At 35.6% G+C, this 16,427-nt stretch overlaps 1 protein-coding gene across 1 annotated transcript in view; it reads right to left on the bottom strand.

The window, feature by feature from the left end:
* Positions 1–9,839: 9,839 nt before the first annotated feature.
* The window catches only part of LOC140136029 (neuronal acetylcholine receptor subunit beta-4-like), a 103,724-nt gene continuing 97,136 nt past the window's right edge, over positions 9,840–16,427 (bottom strand). The window contains exon 6 of the mRNA XM_072157733.1: positions 9,840–15,391. Within this exon, the coding sequence (XP_072013834.1) occupies positions 15,182–15,391 (210 nt within the window). The 3' untranslated portion in view covers positions 9,840–15,181. The remainder of the gene's footprint in view (positions 15,392–16,427) is intronic.

Raw genomic sequence — 16,427 nt, 5'->3', positions numbered from 1 at the left:
GGGCATGTGTTCGTAATAAACAAACATGCAGAAATGTAAAAACATCGCCTGTGATTTGCACTAAACAGCGGTCGCTGACCAGACCTTCCACTTACTAAAGTGTGTACAGAAATACGACGGATCGTACCCAAATATGACAGCGCTGCTCATTTGAATAAATTAAATGACATCATCATGTTTTGGGGACAACATAAGCGTTGGGCAAATCAATCGATCTCCGAATTTGCAAACATTGACTTGCCGTTGCAAACCAGGTGACGATACTCTTCCGGTCAGCTTCCGGTGTCGTCTTTTCTTGTATGAGCCCAGCACACCGGTAATACTCTAAACTAAACCGCTTTACCCGTGCCAACCTTTCCCCAGTAGAAACACGCAGATTGAATGACCCGAGAAGTTTCCATATTTGCAGCAATAAAGGTATTATCTTAGTCAGACTCATTGTGAGTCAAGGGCCGTGCGACATAAATTGATTATATAATATTTACAGTTTGCGCGAAATAGTACCCAATGTCTGGTATGACGATGTTAAACCAGCACCTGGTGATACCTAAAAAATCAAATGGGGAACTTGGTAGCTTGGTGTAACTTACGTTATGTATTTTGAAAAATTATCGATGTATAAAGCAAATGCTTTAACAAATAGTGGGTAAGTCACAATTTTAGCTTATCTTGACGCAGCGTTCCATACATTTTGACTTGGGCTGTTAAGGTTCTATTCCACATTCAAAACAGACAGAAAAATCCAGCGCGTGAACATTTGAAGGTTCAAAACTAAGCCTTTACGACCCAATGAAAGTAGTAAAATTTACGAAAAATACGAAGTAAGCATTATGATTTGTATAATATATACATTTTATCGCCCTTAGATAATTTTGGCATCCTATAAGTAAATTGAAGTTGTTGAATAGATAGATAGGATAATATTTTACCTTCAGTGTTTAGCCAGGATACATATACCTTGACATCTTGACCAAACTGTAATGTATCCGACCACTTAACTGCCTATGACACGTCAATGTGCTATAGCCAAAATATACTCAATATTTCCATAGAGAGAAGCTGCTTGTTTTATGGTGTGCGTTCAAATATATAACACGTCTACATAGTCTATGTGCACCTTACCCAGTCTAACATTGTTTTCTCGTTATGTTTGTAAAAATAGTTGAATTAAATGTTGATTACATGTTGTCTCAATTTAACAAAATTTCCATAAAGAAGAACAGGTTTTGAAGATTTCTGGGTACAACAACGTTCCACAAAACATTGCAACTTATGTGATGTGTTTTCAAAAATTATCAATGAATAAAGTTAATGCTTTAAGGGCTCGGATAGCGACGTTTTTACGTATTACGTGGGGCCTGAGAGCACATCAAACATATCGAATTGCATTTTGAAAACGAGGAATGGCCTTCTGATATCAAAATTATTTGACATCAGAAGGACATTCCTCGTATTCAGAATGCAATTTTAATGTGTCTGATATGTTCTTATGTCCCACAAAAATATTTTGCAAACGTTGCTATCCGAGTCTTCAAGAAGAGTGGGTAAGTGACCATTTAAGCTTATCGTGACGCAGCGAGTCAAACATTTTGATTTCCTTGTAAGATTCTATTCCACATTCTGCGCGGGAACATTTCAAAGTTAAGAGCTAAAAAGCATTATGATTTGTATAATATATTCATTTTATCGCCCTGAGATCATTTTGGCATCCTCTAACATTTTCGGAATAGATAGATAAGATACTACCTTCAGTGTTTAGCCAGGATACACATACCTTGACATCTTGACCAAACTGTAATGTATCCGACCACTTAACTGCCTATGACACGTCAATGTGCTATAGCCAAAATATACTACAATATTACCATAGAGAGTGTAGTGAAATAACTAACACGTGTACATGGTCTGTATACACTCATGGGTTTGGGCATTAAAATATCCAAAAATGAGTACTTTCCAACGGCACAGCTCTTTCATGGACAACTTACCCTTTTTATGGCCATAGTAAGAAAAGTTTTTGGGATTTAAAGATATGGACAAAAAATATGCAACAGAGCAATCATTCAGGGACTCTTCTGTCACATTACAATGTCTTGACATACTTCTTTAATATGAAACAATGTCAGCAGAACTCCTCCTGGAATTTTCTACTGTAAAATATATGAAACTACGATTATGACATTGAACTTTGGCTATTTTTAGCGTTTCATTGGTTGATGAGTAGTAGCTAGTTCAAGTCAAGTTAGCTCAATTGGTAAGACGTTCGGTGCAGTGGTATTTGGCGATGCGAGTTCAACTTTTTTGAAGGGTCGAAGGTCATTATTGAAATTCACTTAAACAAAAAACCAGAAATGTGAGGAATTCGCAATTATTTAGGGGTCCTTCGGAGCTGAAATGATCAACATCAAGGGTCTTTCAGAAATTTGGTAAAAGTCAGGGGTCTTTCAGAGCTGCGTGGTCCAAAACAGGGGTATTTCCGGGGAAGCGTATCCGTATGGTCATTTGTGTTGAGTGCCCCCACCCCCATTGAGCTAACTTGAAATTCCCATATAGGCAAGGAACTATCTGCATAATATCTCGGTTACCTCATCCGTATTCGGAGCTAATCCTATCTGCGATCGTTTAATAGAGGTTATCCGTGTTCTATAAGCTGCATATCCTACCAGCGACTCATATACCTTGTTTAGGACTTTCAAAAGAAGTACCTGCATGTACAACCATGACTATTTCAAAATAGCCCGCCAAAGTCATGCAGGTAACTCCGAGGTCGTGCATTGAATTAGTTTGAATGAGGAATACTACGGGAACCAGCGCCTTTTGTTAGAAGTCACGCATGAGTAAAGTGGATAACCTCTATATTGTGGTACAATGTGCACTTATTATTGCTAAATGATTTATATGGTGTGTCTTGGGCCACAGTGGTCGACGAAGTTTCAGTACTTGTAAAGTGTGCCGAGGCTTGGAGGGGGGTATGAAAGTGCGTACTGCGTAACGAATTACAAATCTCTGTGCTTGTGTATTTTCTTTTTCTCGTTTTTAGTTTTACGATACTAAATGATAAAGAGATAGACATTTGGAAATGAGGCAACGGATTAAAAAACACGTAGTCAATCATTACTGTCATAATCTTTTTAAAAAAGTTTTTTTATTAATACCATTATTGGGAATCCAAGAAATATTCCCCACATGAAAAACACACATCAGTTGTACGTTCGATGTACAATGTCTTTGAAATTTTCAAATAACATAGTACGTAAATATAATTTACAGCGAAAGCAACAAAAAATACATAATAATTATTAGGTTATGATCATATAAACAAAAATAAGTTATCAGCAACAAAATGCTACAGCTGCTTTACAATTTTGACAGAGGTCAAAGGTCACCTGTCATAACAGCAACAAAATAACGTATAGGTGGTGTAGTAAAAAAAGTAAATGGGTATTCAAACGAATTTGACGTCTCGAAGACGTGTAGTATGAGATAGATGACTTGATAAGTGTTAAAATATCACAATTACAATTACAATAGTATAAAATAATACAAGATGATGCTCCATAGCAGCAAAAATCGGTTAATTGTTGTACTATATTTTACATAGGAATTCAAATGATCTGTACCCAAGCTTGACAAAACTACCAGTATTAAAATGATGGTTTTTTTTTTATAACAGCCTGTAATTTGTGAACCATTTATATCAAGTTCGTCTTGCACTCTCAGGTGTGATTTTTAGACGGAGGTATTAAATAGATCATATTTTCATTTTCAAAGGACTTGTACAGTACATATTTTAAAAATATTTCAATATTACAGTTGTTATATTGATTAAAAACGGTCCTTCATTCCATCTACAGCCTGCCAATGAAATGCACCCCTGTCTCACATTCTAGGAATTGTGAAAGGGACCAGCTTCAAAAATGAGGTGAACAGCTATCAAGGCGCCAACCCGTCAGCTTTACCATGAAGTAAAACTGTTAATGTCTTAAAATGTCTTGTCATAAATAATGAGTTTACTTGTCAGCAGAACATTTCGAGAAATCAGATCCACTCCGTGTGTCGACCCGAAATCTTCTGATAAAACCCCTTTTTCATCAACCGATCTTGTGGACGGTATATGTACAATAGTGCCTTATTTCATGAGTTGTTTCTTGTTAAAGGTAAGGTATACCATGACGTCGTAAAAACTCTGCCAAGTTAGGTACAAATCATTTCAACTCACCCTGTCTGACCGTCATCTACAGTATCGCAAAACGCATATAACAGATTCCGTCCGCATATTGTGGCACAGTGCCACAACTAGTTTTCTTACCGAATAACCACGCTATTCATTTTTATGAATGACCTTATTCCGTTCCATTAAGAATTAAAAAAAACAAACCAGGAGAGTCAGTTGCGTAGTGTTGTCTATAGAACTTGGATGCTCAATACCAAGATTGCTGGTGCGAATCTCAGTGCAACTAAGATAGTTTCTCTTATTTAAAGATAGTTAGTTTAAAGGTTTCAAATCATTTATTGTAAATAAAAAAGTGTTTGATTCTGTTTAAGATTAGATTACGTGAATAGCTGCCCGTTAAGACAAGTGAATTAGTCGTGGTACTGTACCACAAGATGCGGACGGAAAATGAAACATGCATCACAAAACAAGGAAATGGTATAGGGACTACAACATGCTTCTACGTACAGATTTCTAATATTGGGTGCACAAAAATAGTTGTTCTGCGGGTATTTTCATGTACACTACCCATAAATTCTTTTACTATGTCCATTATGTAACAATGTGTATAAATCTGAATACCATCTGCGTTCTTAATATCTTGTCGAGTTATTTATTAGTACAGCTGCCAAGCTCCCACGCGGCATTTTGTGATAAAGGCATGAGGATGTCCACACATGAAGGTCCAAAATTGATTTTACTATATGTGGAGCCATATTTGGGATTTAACATTTGGCCGCTAGAGATAGATTTTTGAAACCCGAGTGATCCTACGAATAATTTGGTATATCTTTCAACAAGATGGTGGATTAAACAAAAAAACCCATGTATGACATTTCGTGACCTCTAGCAGTCATTAGGGGTCGTATCCAAAATGGCCCTACCAGCGTGTTTCCACCAACTGATTAACCGTTTGACGGCTAACCACCACGTCCCCACTGGCGCACTACTCGGTGAACAATCGTGCGATCTGGTGTAGGGCGGAAGTACTGTATTTTGTTTTTATGACCTTGGGTCATCCTGTGTCACGCGCATTGCATTTTGGGCATGTTTTCGTATTAAACAAACATGCAAAAATGTATTAACACATGTGGATGTGCGTATATCATTTGTGACTTTACACCAAACAGCTGTCGCTGACCAGACATTGCACTTGAATTTCACTATACCAAATAAGGCAGATCATATCCAAATAAAGGCAGCGCTGCTCATTTAAATAAATTAAATGACATCATCGATGTTTTTGGGAAAATCCAAGCTCCGGGCAAATCAATCGATCTCCCGATTTGCAAACATTGACTTCCTATTGCAAACCAGATGGCGATATCCTTCCGGTGTCGTCTTTTCTTGTACACGTGAGCCCAGCTCTACATTTTGTTGCATGAAATACTTTTTACCCTCACAATTCTAACAAATATTAACGAAGTTATAGCAATTTTATCATCGCTGTTTCGAGTCAGTTAAATTGCCGCTTGAGCATATTAACAGGTAACACTCTAAACTAAATCTCATACCCGCCAACCTTTCCCCAGTAGAAACACGCAGTACGTCTTAAAATAAACTTTGGACCATACTTCATGTGTGGAAACTCGCATGCTTTTATCATGTAGTGCATAATGCTTCATCCGTGTAACAGATGCACTATTTTCTTGACATGATTTAAGTCAATTTTCAACAATGCTCTGCTGTCTCAATTTACAGGTTACATATCAAAATGCATCAAACATTAACAAACAAAAAATAAAAAAATTTAATTGTATAATAAACCAAATACAAGTTTTTCTAGCTTGCTCTACTTTTTATCTCGACCTCGCCTTAATTGTGGTGGCTGGATAAATTCTGGTTTGTAACTAACCAGAGTGATCTTATCAACCAATCAGAGTGTTTTGAGGGCAATAAGACTTTTTGCTAGCTTAATGTTTGAAGCTGAAAAATACACCTCATTTGCCAATGACGAGCAATCTAGAATTATGTCCTGGTAACGCTATAATTGTTGTTGTTGCTCATTGTTGTTTGTGTTGACGTAGTTGCTGTTGCTTGTTGTTGTCATTTGACGATTTGTCGATTTTCAGTTACATTTTGACCTATTCAAATTGTCATCATTAGACTGTGTTAAGATCGATTTAATTGCTGTTTTGGTCACGTGATGGCATCAATATTCTTTTGAAACAACTTTGGCTATTACCATCACGTGACCAATACACCCAATGGGTAGTCTCTGCGAAGTCTCGATAAATACTGGTGAACACGTCAAAAATAATTCAAATCATTGGCGATTTCAGAATTGTTATTATGTTTTTTACTTGGAAAATATTACTGGATTCATTTTAATTGATTTTTTTCATAATATCAGTCGCTCGACGCTAGCAAATGGAGTATAAATTAAATGCTTTTTGATGACTTATTACTAGAGATCGAAGTCGTATGAGCTTAGTTGTACATACCTTTATAACGAAATATGGGGGTTTTTTTTGCCCTTTCTTTTCGATAAATTGTCTTTTTGTTAGTCAAAGTCATTTTGATTGCATTATTAGCACATTTGAGACTTAAAATCCTTTAAACCTTATAGCATAGTTGGATTTGCGTAAAGAACCACAAGTGTGAAATGTCTTTCGGAGGAGACTTCAAGCGTGTGTGACGAAAACCACTCATAAATGTTTTAGACGTTTCTTAATTTCCAATTTAAGAAAGACATGATATGCGCTTATGAGAAGCGGTATGAAGAAAGGTAGCTGATTCTGATATCTAAATATGGAGAGTTACTTGAGCTCTCTGATGTGTTAACTATGCTATTACAAAGCGTTACAATGGAGGCTGAAAATAGCACGCACTACTGCAAAACAAAGTCGATAATAGACAAGCATTTGATAAATTACATCTTAATGCTATAGTGACGGGCATTATGCAAACTGATATCAGTGTGAGACATTTAATTACAAAATGGATTATTCAATATTGCTTATGATATTCATCATGTACATCAAATATCATAGTTGATATAATGTCCTGCTTCACAACAATCAAACAATAAATACAGGACTCAGTGAACTTGAAAGGTGTATGTATTTCTATAAACAATTATCAAATGAGGAAGTCAACCACGTGACTTCCGTACAAAGTTGTAATTGAAGGTCACGAAAAAGGGTATTATTCCATCACTTATTGCCAAACTGGAAGTGGCAGTGAAGTTACAAGAAACACCTGTACACACATTTGCATCGGGCTATTCCATTTAAAATCCACACTACCCCTGTGGAAGATTTCGACATATCTTCCACAGAGGGAGTATAAATTTCAAATGGAATTAACACATTAGGCAGCTCCATTTGAAATTCATACACACTCTGAGAAATATTTAATCTGAATCTTCCATAGAGAGAGAGAGCGAGTGAGTTTCAAATGGAGCTTCCTAATCATGTTCATTCCATCTGAAATTCATACTCCTCCTGTGACAGATATTTCCAAAATCTTCCACAGGGGTAATGTGGATTTTAAATGGAATAGACCATTAAAAGCCATCTGGTGTCTTTGTTGTTTCCTTTTTGTTTTCATTTTTGAAATTGATATATTTGTTTGTCCGATGGAAGTGCGTCTGTAGGACGTTACATATTCCCCACTGTAAGCATAAGGCGGAACGTCCTTTTAGGGCCGGTAAAGCTATCGGCGCAAAATAGGGGATAATAACATTTATTATTTGGGAGTGGGACCCAACAAACACAAAAGGGCTCAAGATAATAGGATGTAAATTATAATTATCTTTAAGCCATGTTTGCTTGCTGGGTCCACAATTAAAATCTTATTGTCTCCACCGGTGCACCGGTGTACCGATAGCTATATCGGCCATAAGGAGACAAATAAAAACGGGCACGAGTGACCCAAATTTTACATTTTGGGATTTGGTAGGCGCATGAAACTAAAAACAGCCGTTTTTTGGCTAAAGTGGATTGATTAGGAAAGTTGTTTGAAAACAAGACATTTTCAAAATATATTTGCAAAATATCAGATTTTTTTTCAATTTTTTCAAGCTTTGGGTGATATTTTAGGGGTGTTTTGCCGCCAAAGTGAAAGTGTAGAGTGGAAACAAATACGATTCCACTATACGTTTCAATGTTCTTGTCAGAAACGTAAAAATCAACATAATAAGGAAGTATCAATAGATTTCCTAAAAAGCCCATTGTTAATTCAGTGAATTAATGAAATTACTGACAGTATATTGAGATTTATCCCGTTTATTTCTGTTCACCATTTGGACATAGTATACATAATTATCTATCAAAATATGTACATCACTTTTAAACTACCGTCCGGCAGTAGGTTCAATTTTTTGAAATTTTATTTTGAAATTATTTTACATTATACATAATTTCTATTATCATTCTAATTAAAAACTATTGTACATTATACACTAAGAACGATTCATGGTCTATAACAATGCCTGAGCTGAAAAATGTGCAATGGCGCTGAGTTATAGTCGAGTCGCTTCCATAGAGATGTCGCTTGACTGTGGCCAGTGATATTATAGGGAGATATATTTTCGTGCTGATACGAGTACTCTTATTGGTCAGTTCGTGTTGATACGAGTACTCTTATTGGTCAGTAATTAATTGCTCATTAATAAGCTTATAAAAACCAAGGCGGCAATGAGTTTGTATAATTTAGATATCTGAATATATGAACTTAACATCTTGCGTATTAATTTAAAATAAAAAACAAATAATGGGAATAAATAAACAAAAAGGAATTTGGTATAAGCTTACCAATCATTTAGAGCATCAAATTTAAAAAAGCTTGCTGAAGCTGTGAATATCGTGACACATTAGGCTTATGAAATCCATTGTTTGTAAGAATTGAATTGGATATGGAAAACTAATCATCAGCGTGGTACATAGGAATTACTGCATAAACGATCTATGTCCAACAGCAAAACATTAAACCCGTATCCGCTGTGACCCCTTACTAATATATGCACATTAATTAGTTGGTATTAGCATGGACTCTATCTGATATAAGGCAAATTAAAGAGTATAATCAATCTACAAAAACGAACTTCTAAAGTCCCCGGGAAATTCTTTGGTAATCTTTTTTTATTTTCATTTATTTTATTCATTTCTGACAAAACTAATTGCAACTAATATTTCATTCATATGCAACATTTGCTGCAATTGAAACGATGAATAATTTTCAAAAATAAACAAAAACAAAATAAATCAAGTGCTAAAACAACAGACCAGTCAATATTTGTTCTAAAAAAATCCACACAAACTTTTCGGAAATGACTCAAGCAATGCTTTAAATTAATACTAAACTTAGTCATTTTGTAGCAAGTCGTCGCCAACCCAATATTTGACAAGATTATAGTAGATTTTGAGGCGTTGTTTTTGAGAAACAATAGGATAGTCTTGATTTAAAAGTGCCCTACATCTGATGTATTCTTACTAGGTCATGGGTCACGGGTCATCGTGAACTTTGGCCTTGATTTGAAGAATGACTCAAATCATAACGTGGACTTACAAAGGACTGGTTCATCATAAAATTGAATGATGACATTTCAAATGTAAATGTAAACTGGACTTTGCAACATGCTATATAAATGTTGGAAATCCAACCAGTAAGTTAGATTTAAAAAAAATAAATAAAAAAAGTTAGTATTACATATTTCCCTATAATTGTATTAAGTTTATGACTACTTTTTGACGGAGCAATAAGAAAATAATTTGATACATCAGATAACTTGCTCGCCCTCCATCCATAATACCACTGTCCCAGCATTTATAGGCAGTGAAACTGTAGGTTTATGGTAAACACATGCAATCTTCTATCAACATAAGCTATTCTTAAGATACATAATATACATTTCCAGCAAAATGCGGTCAACGCACTTTTAATAGAATCAATCTAAATCCCCATACTGGGTGTTTAAGGAAACATGCTTGGCTGTACAGCAATAATTCCGATTACATTTAAAGAGAGCTACAAGAAGTTTATGTGCAATAAAATAATACAATAATAGGCACTCCATTACAGTATTTGGATAACTCATTAACAACACAAATCGTACCTAATTGCAGCTTGCATTCATGTGTTTATGCATACAAATCAGTACAATGAAGTTAAAAGAAACCTATTCAAAATAAGGTATAATTCATTCGCTAATTGGATGCCTTCAAGGCAAATTTCTACATTACTTACGGGATATTACAATTAAACATATTTTGCAAAAGACATGCTGCCACAGATATATCCACAATTATGTTGAGTTATTTCAATCCCATATATAAGTCAATGACAACATGAAAATGATTTCTTTTTATCGTCTACAGATTTGTATTTCAAAAGAAAGATATAAAGCGAAAATATGCCACGTGCAAAATCGATGTAGCTGAAGTGAATAAAAAAATAATTCAAAGCCATAAAGCGCCCACGTGCATTTGTTCGTATTAAGGTGCTATATGATTTCTACAATGTTATACATAAAAACAAGATGTATTGTTATTTTTAAGGTATAAGGAATTACACCCAGTTTGTACCGTTGGCGCTACCGGTAGCATGACTGCAATGATGCCTTTTCAGTCACGGTATAATAGCGATCAGACATGCATTTTTAGCTGAACATGGTCACGTGTAAAATATCTAATCGAGTCAATGCTATTATTATGAAACAGCTTCGTGTAAGATCTTACGAGTAAAGTTGGATCAAGACTAGTGTTATTTCCAATGGGTTTAAATGTCAATGAATTACATAGTTGACCCAAATTAAGTATAAATCTTTACCCAAATTAAGTATAAATTTCTTATAATACCATGTCGCGAAAAAAGATTGTAATGATGACCACTTTTCAGTACCACGTTAAAAACGATATGTAGTTACATGATATATCATACGGCGTTACAAATCAGCTGATAGCATTTCCAGTACAAACCGGCTGTAAAGCCTAACCTAATAATTCCCACTGTCGTCAGTTAGCTTAGGTGATTAAAGATACTGGATTAAAAATAATCGCCACGTGATACACTTGGGCGCTGACATTACAGCGTACAGACAGGATGTATGGATTGAAAGTGTTTGGCTTTCTTGTAGCATCCATTTGAATGGAAGGCGGCAAGCATGACCAGCATTTGCAGCAAAATGTTAGACTTATTTGCAACTTTCCGTTTATAAATATTCCGTTAATAGTTTCAAAATTTAGTTCCTGATATAATTATAAACATTAAAAAAAAATCAGAGCCCCCATATGTAATAAGTTACCAATAACTTGTGCCTGACAAATTACCAACGTTTGTGTATAGTGATCCGTCACCTAAGTAATTATAGTTACTTGGTGGTCTTGTTATGGCAGCACCCGTGGGTCACGTGCGATTCTTCTTAATGGGTTATTTTTAACCACATATAGCGTACTGGTCGCATTGATATGACATAGTGAAAAAAATATGTTTGATTACGAGAGAAAACGCCAAGAACAACCTGTTTGTGCGAATTTGGCTTCAGAAACGTCAACTAGAACAGGTCAATGTCTTGGTCAAAGTTCAAAGTTCAGAGAGTCATGCAATTTACAATTTGAAATAAGCAAACATACAAAGATGTTTTTGCCTTCGGTATAATAGATATTAACATTGGCATGGTATAGATAGTAAACATTTTGAGATGAAAAATGAATAACCTTTGCAGACGAGACAAATATCAGTAATGATTTGAAGATAAACACCTTCTCGATCTTTTGGATCCATAATTCATCCATTATTTTTCCCAATAAACAAAATCCCGAAAAGTGCATAGCCCTTCGGTGAGTATACCTTTACGAATATAGATATACAATTCATAGAGATATCATTATATTACAAAGATATTACATGTATTAAAGATTATATAAAAACACCAAACCCAAACAAAAACGAAATAAATTAACAAATAATAAAACTACTTCAATTCTATTCTAAGATGCACGAGACTTTAGATGTTTAGTATCATTTTTTTCCGATATTACAAAAAATGCAGTGCGTCATCAACAAATACAATTATTTATTATGAAAGAGTATAGGAAGAATAAAATGCATAGCAGCTTTTCTGCCTAGCTTCCCGAAAATAATTTGCCACAAAACCGTCACATAAAGCTTCGTTAAACCTACGGGCATCGTACCTGACCGACCTGAGCTTCAACATCTATAATTACACATTTCCAATTGCATTTTTATTATTATATTATCCAGTAGGATTATTATATCACAAGATATAAGTGTGTATTTCTAAAATGAAGAAAAAATATGAGTGTTGTGGTTGGGAGGGGGGGGGGGAGGTAAATCCCTGTATATATATCACTGTGTGACGGATGTGTGACGAGTGGATGAGTGGGGTGTGTGGTAGGGGTGGGGTGTGTATGTAAATGTGCACTGTATGAACATGTCAATTTAAGGGTGTGTGGGCCGAATGGGGTAGGGGTGTGTGTGACAGGGTGGGGTTGTAGGGTGTGGATATTCGGATGGCTGGTTGGTGAGTGGTTTGCGTGCGATTTTTCTTGTCTTACACATGTGCGGACTCCTTTTTTGTTTCTTTAGTTGCAATAACATGCCATACAGCTTGATGATTACTTAGCAATATCTAAAAAGATAATAAATAATTTAACAAAAAGATATTAACGAACAAATTATTTGAAAATATTAAACCGATTCCCAACCTAAACCACTGGCGCCAGCACCGTCTTGTAGTTGGACTAATTTGAGATTCGTACGACCTCGTTGAGTTCCTACTTGGAAAATAATCATGAGCGTATTCTGACAGGCTAGCTGTCCGTGTGGCCAGCTATATCTAATGCACAGACTGACACCATTATGAATCTTCAGCATGTTTACCGGTATTGACTCGCTCCTGGCCATGTAATCGCCATCATGGTAAAAATCAATTAGCCAAAATATAGTAATATACTTACTGCTATTTAAAAACAGTTACTAATTATACACACTTTGTACTTTAATTAACAAAGCTGATTATTCATTATTATTTTTGTATGAATTTCATGTATTTCGTTGGGCCGGATTATTTGTGTATGTTATTTCCATAAAGTTTTTTGTGATTTTGTGTGTGGGATGTGTGGAACTTTACAAAGCTGAATATTCATTATTAATGTTTATGAATTTCATGTATTCTTGTCAGTATTTCGTTGGGCCGGATGATTTGGGTATGTTATATCATCAAGGTTTTTGTGATTTTGTGTGTGGGATGTGTATATAAGCACGGGGTGTGCCGGGACCGTATGTGGTGGATGTATGGTGGATGTGTGCGTTTATAAAGACCTGCAACCGCGGACCTTAATCTGACTTTTACTGCCTAAATGGGGACACACCTGCAAATGAGGACGTCCGTGGTTGCCGGAATCAGCGAACATGCAAAGCAGCGTGTAAGTCGCCGTTTAAACCAATGTTTGTTCGGTAGGGGATCTAGCACTGGTATGTAATAAGCCTGGTGTGCTCGTTGTTTGTCCTCGGTTGGGCGGTTAATTTAGGTCCCCGGGGTCCACGGTTTGGTTGGATTTTTCTAGTCGAAAAAGGTTCTCGGTTGCAGATCTTAAGTAGGGGTGTGCGGGGTCTATTTTATTTAAAAAATGTCCAGGACATTTTAAAATACACACATACACAGTGAGAATATTTTTGCAAAGCGTGGACGTTCTCGCTTTGGTTTTTAAATTAAACTTGTTTCATATTTTAAAAAAAATGTAGTTAAACCTGACGAGAAAGGTCAAATGTAAACCACTGTAAAAGGGTCATGAGATGTTCATTTTGTATTATTTTTAAAAACTGAAATAGGTCTACACCATGACTTTGGAAAGAGTAAGCAAAAGTACGCAATTACACCAAGTACACGTTACATGAACAATACTTAAGATTTCAAACACGATTAATTATTGCAAATCTGATTAATCTGAAATTTCAATTACAATATGTATCACTCGTAATTCGAACACTTGAATTTCATTACCACTGCCCTTGCAAAAGATGTAAATAAATATCACGCGCAACTGAAGTATAAAGCATAAGAGGTTTGTACATCCTCAAAAATGCATTAATTAAAAGTGCTGTAACTTTTAAAATAATTATAAATTCGAATGTGTAAAAGTATTCATTTTTGGAAGGAAAATTAGTCAATAAATCTAAACACAGATTTGGTGTAAAAACAAAACTAATGAAAATCACAACCCCTCCCCCAACACCACATTTTTTGCCCATATTTTAGGAAACACACTATAGTAAAAGTAAAAAACCCAAATTTGGCTTATGTGTATTTTTTGTAATCTAGCCATTCCAGGAACAGCTTTATACCATTTTTGGCTAAAAAAGGTAATTTTTAGTACAAAAGAATAAGTTACAACACCTTTAATTCATGCATTTTTGAAAGTGCATGGCCACGTTAAAGCAATATTTTGTTTGAGTAATCATAGTAATGGTGGAAATCGAACAAAACTTAATATAACACGGCCAGGTAGTCAATATGTTTATATTATACAACAAGCGAGAATAGATTATTTTAATTGAAAAGTCTGCATATATTTTAAGCTTTATTACTATAAGATTGTGTTAAAATACTGAGTAGGTTTGCTGATCGTTACGTCGGCTACTACTGTAATATAGCTGCTATGGCTGTGGCGACTGCTACTGCTGCTGATGATGCTGCTGCTGCTGTTGATGTCGATGTTAATGTGGAAGCACTAGTGAACTTGGCACAACGTGCCATTTGGTTTCAACGTAGCACAAATTATTGGTGCCATTCCTGTCCAACACATATCGTTGCATGGCTGGATCATTTTCCAATTATCCTCATTAAATTTTGTGCTTGCATGTCCGAAGAAGAAAAAAAACCCTGCTGTCCCATCCTTCCTTCCTTCCTTCCGTCCTCCCTCTCTTCCTTTTCTCCTTCACAGCGCATTTAATGAAAACACACACATGTTATTCAACGTCAAGTTAAATAGAGCCCTGTAAACGTCAGAAATCTGGGCGGTATGATTGGTTGTATTTGATAGTAGAAAGTACCTCTGGTTTAGTATAGTTTACCACTGGATGCATATTGCTTGCTTCCCACAACATAGGTGCGTTCAAAATAAGTCCAAGTGTACCAAATAGACATAGTATACTAAACATCCATAGGAAGATACGGTCAATTACCATAGCCACGAATTTCCACTCCTCTACCGCCTAAATTGAGGGAAAAACATAGAAATTGGTCAAAATTTGGATTTAATAGGCATCATCATACATACAACACATATCGATATTAAGGGGTACTACACCCTGTGGTAAATTGTGACTATTTTTGCATTTTCTCAAAAATAATAACACACTGGTAACAAAAGTTATGTATATTATTGGGGCAAGGAATACAACTACTACACTGAAATTTCAGTGATTCAAGACAAGCGGTTCGTTATTTATGATAAGAAATGAGGTACATCCTAATTGTACCTTATTTCTTATCATAAATAACGAACCGCTTGACTTGGGTCACTGAAATTCCAGTATAGTAATTGGATTCCTTGCCCTATAATATACATAACTTTGTTACCACTGTGTTATTAGTTTTGAGAAATATGCAAAAATAGACACAAATTTATCGAGGGGTGTAGTACCCCTTAAATTTCAATTTATAGGTTAGAACGGTTTTTGTGTGGTATATTGAATACCTTCATCAGCTTTCGATAATTTATGACACAATCAAGAGCACCACGTCTTGGATTTCCATTTTGGTCGGCCATTAATTGCCGATACGACACTGGTAATCAGTATCAGGAATGAAACCCTGCATGTCAAATCGGCATCATCATGCCTACAGCTCGTCGATATTATGGCTGCCATGTTTTGAATGGTATAGCGTCACTGCCGTAACCCATAATTTCTTTAACTCTTGCCACGCTGGTGTCGACTGCAGTCGACAAGTTTCAAATTTTATTTAAAAATCAAAACATTTTATAATTGGACATTTTCATGACCATATTTGGAATCAGCATGAGAAATGCATTAAAATGAGTACAAACAATTAGCCTAGTTTTGGTTCAGAGGTTCTTGACATAGCTCTTGATATTTTGAGAAAATATCGCAAAACTTGATCTTTTTATGTTGAAGCCAATGGCTAGCATGCAGAACATTAAGGGCGTAGCTCGTAGAGTATGTAAGCATCACAAGAGGGACGTTATAAGGTGTGACAACGGTGTTGTAAATTATATCATGGTTTGTG

The sequence above is a fragment of the Amphiura filiformis genome, chromosome 16 (genome assembly GCF_039555335.1).
Source record: "Amphiura filiformis chromosome 16, Afil_fr2py, whole genome shotgun sequence".
Taxonomy (NCBI): domain Eukaryota; kingdom Metazoa; phylum Echinodermata; class Ophiuroidea; order Amphilepidida; family Amphiuridae; genus Amphiura; species Amphiura filiformis.
The sequence above is the reverse complement of the archived record's forward strand: the minus strand, read 5'-3'. Positions and strand labels throughout refer to the sequence as shown.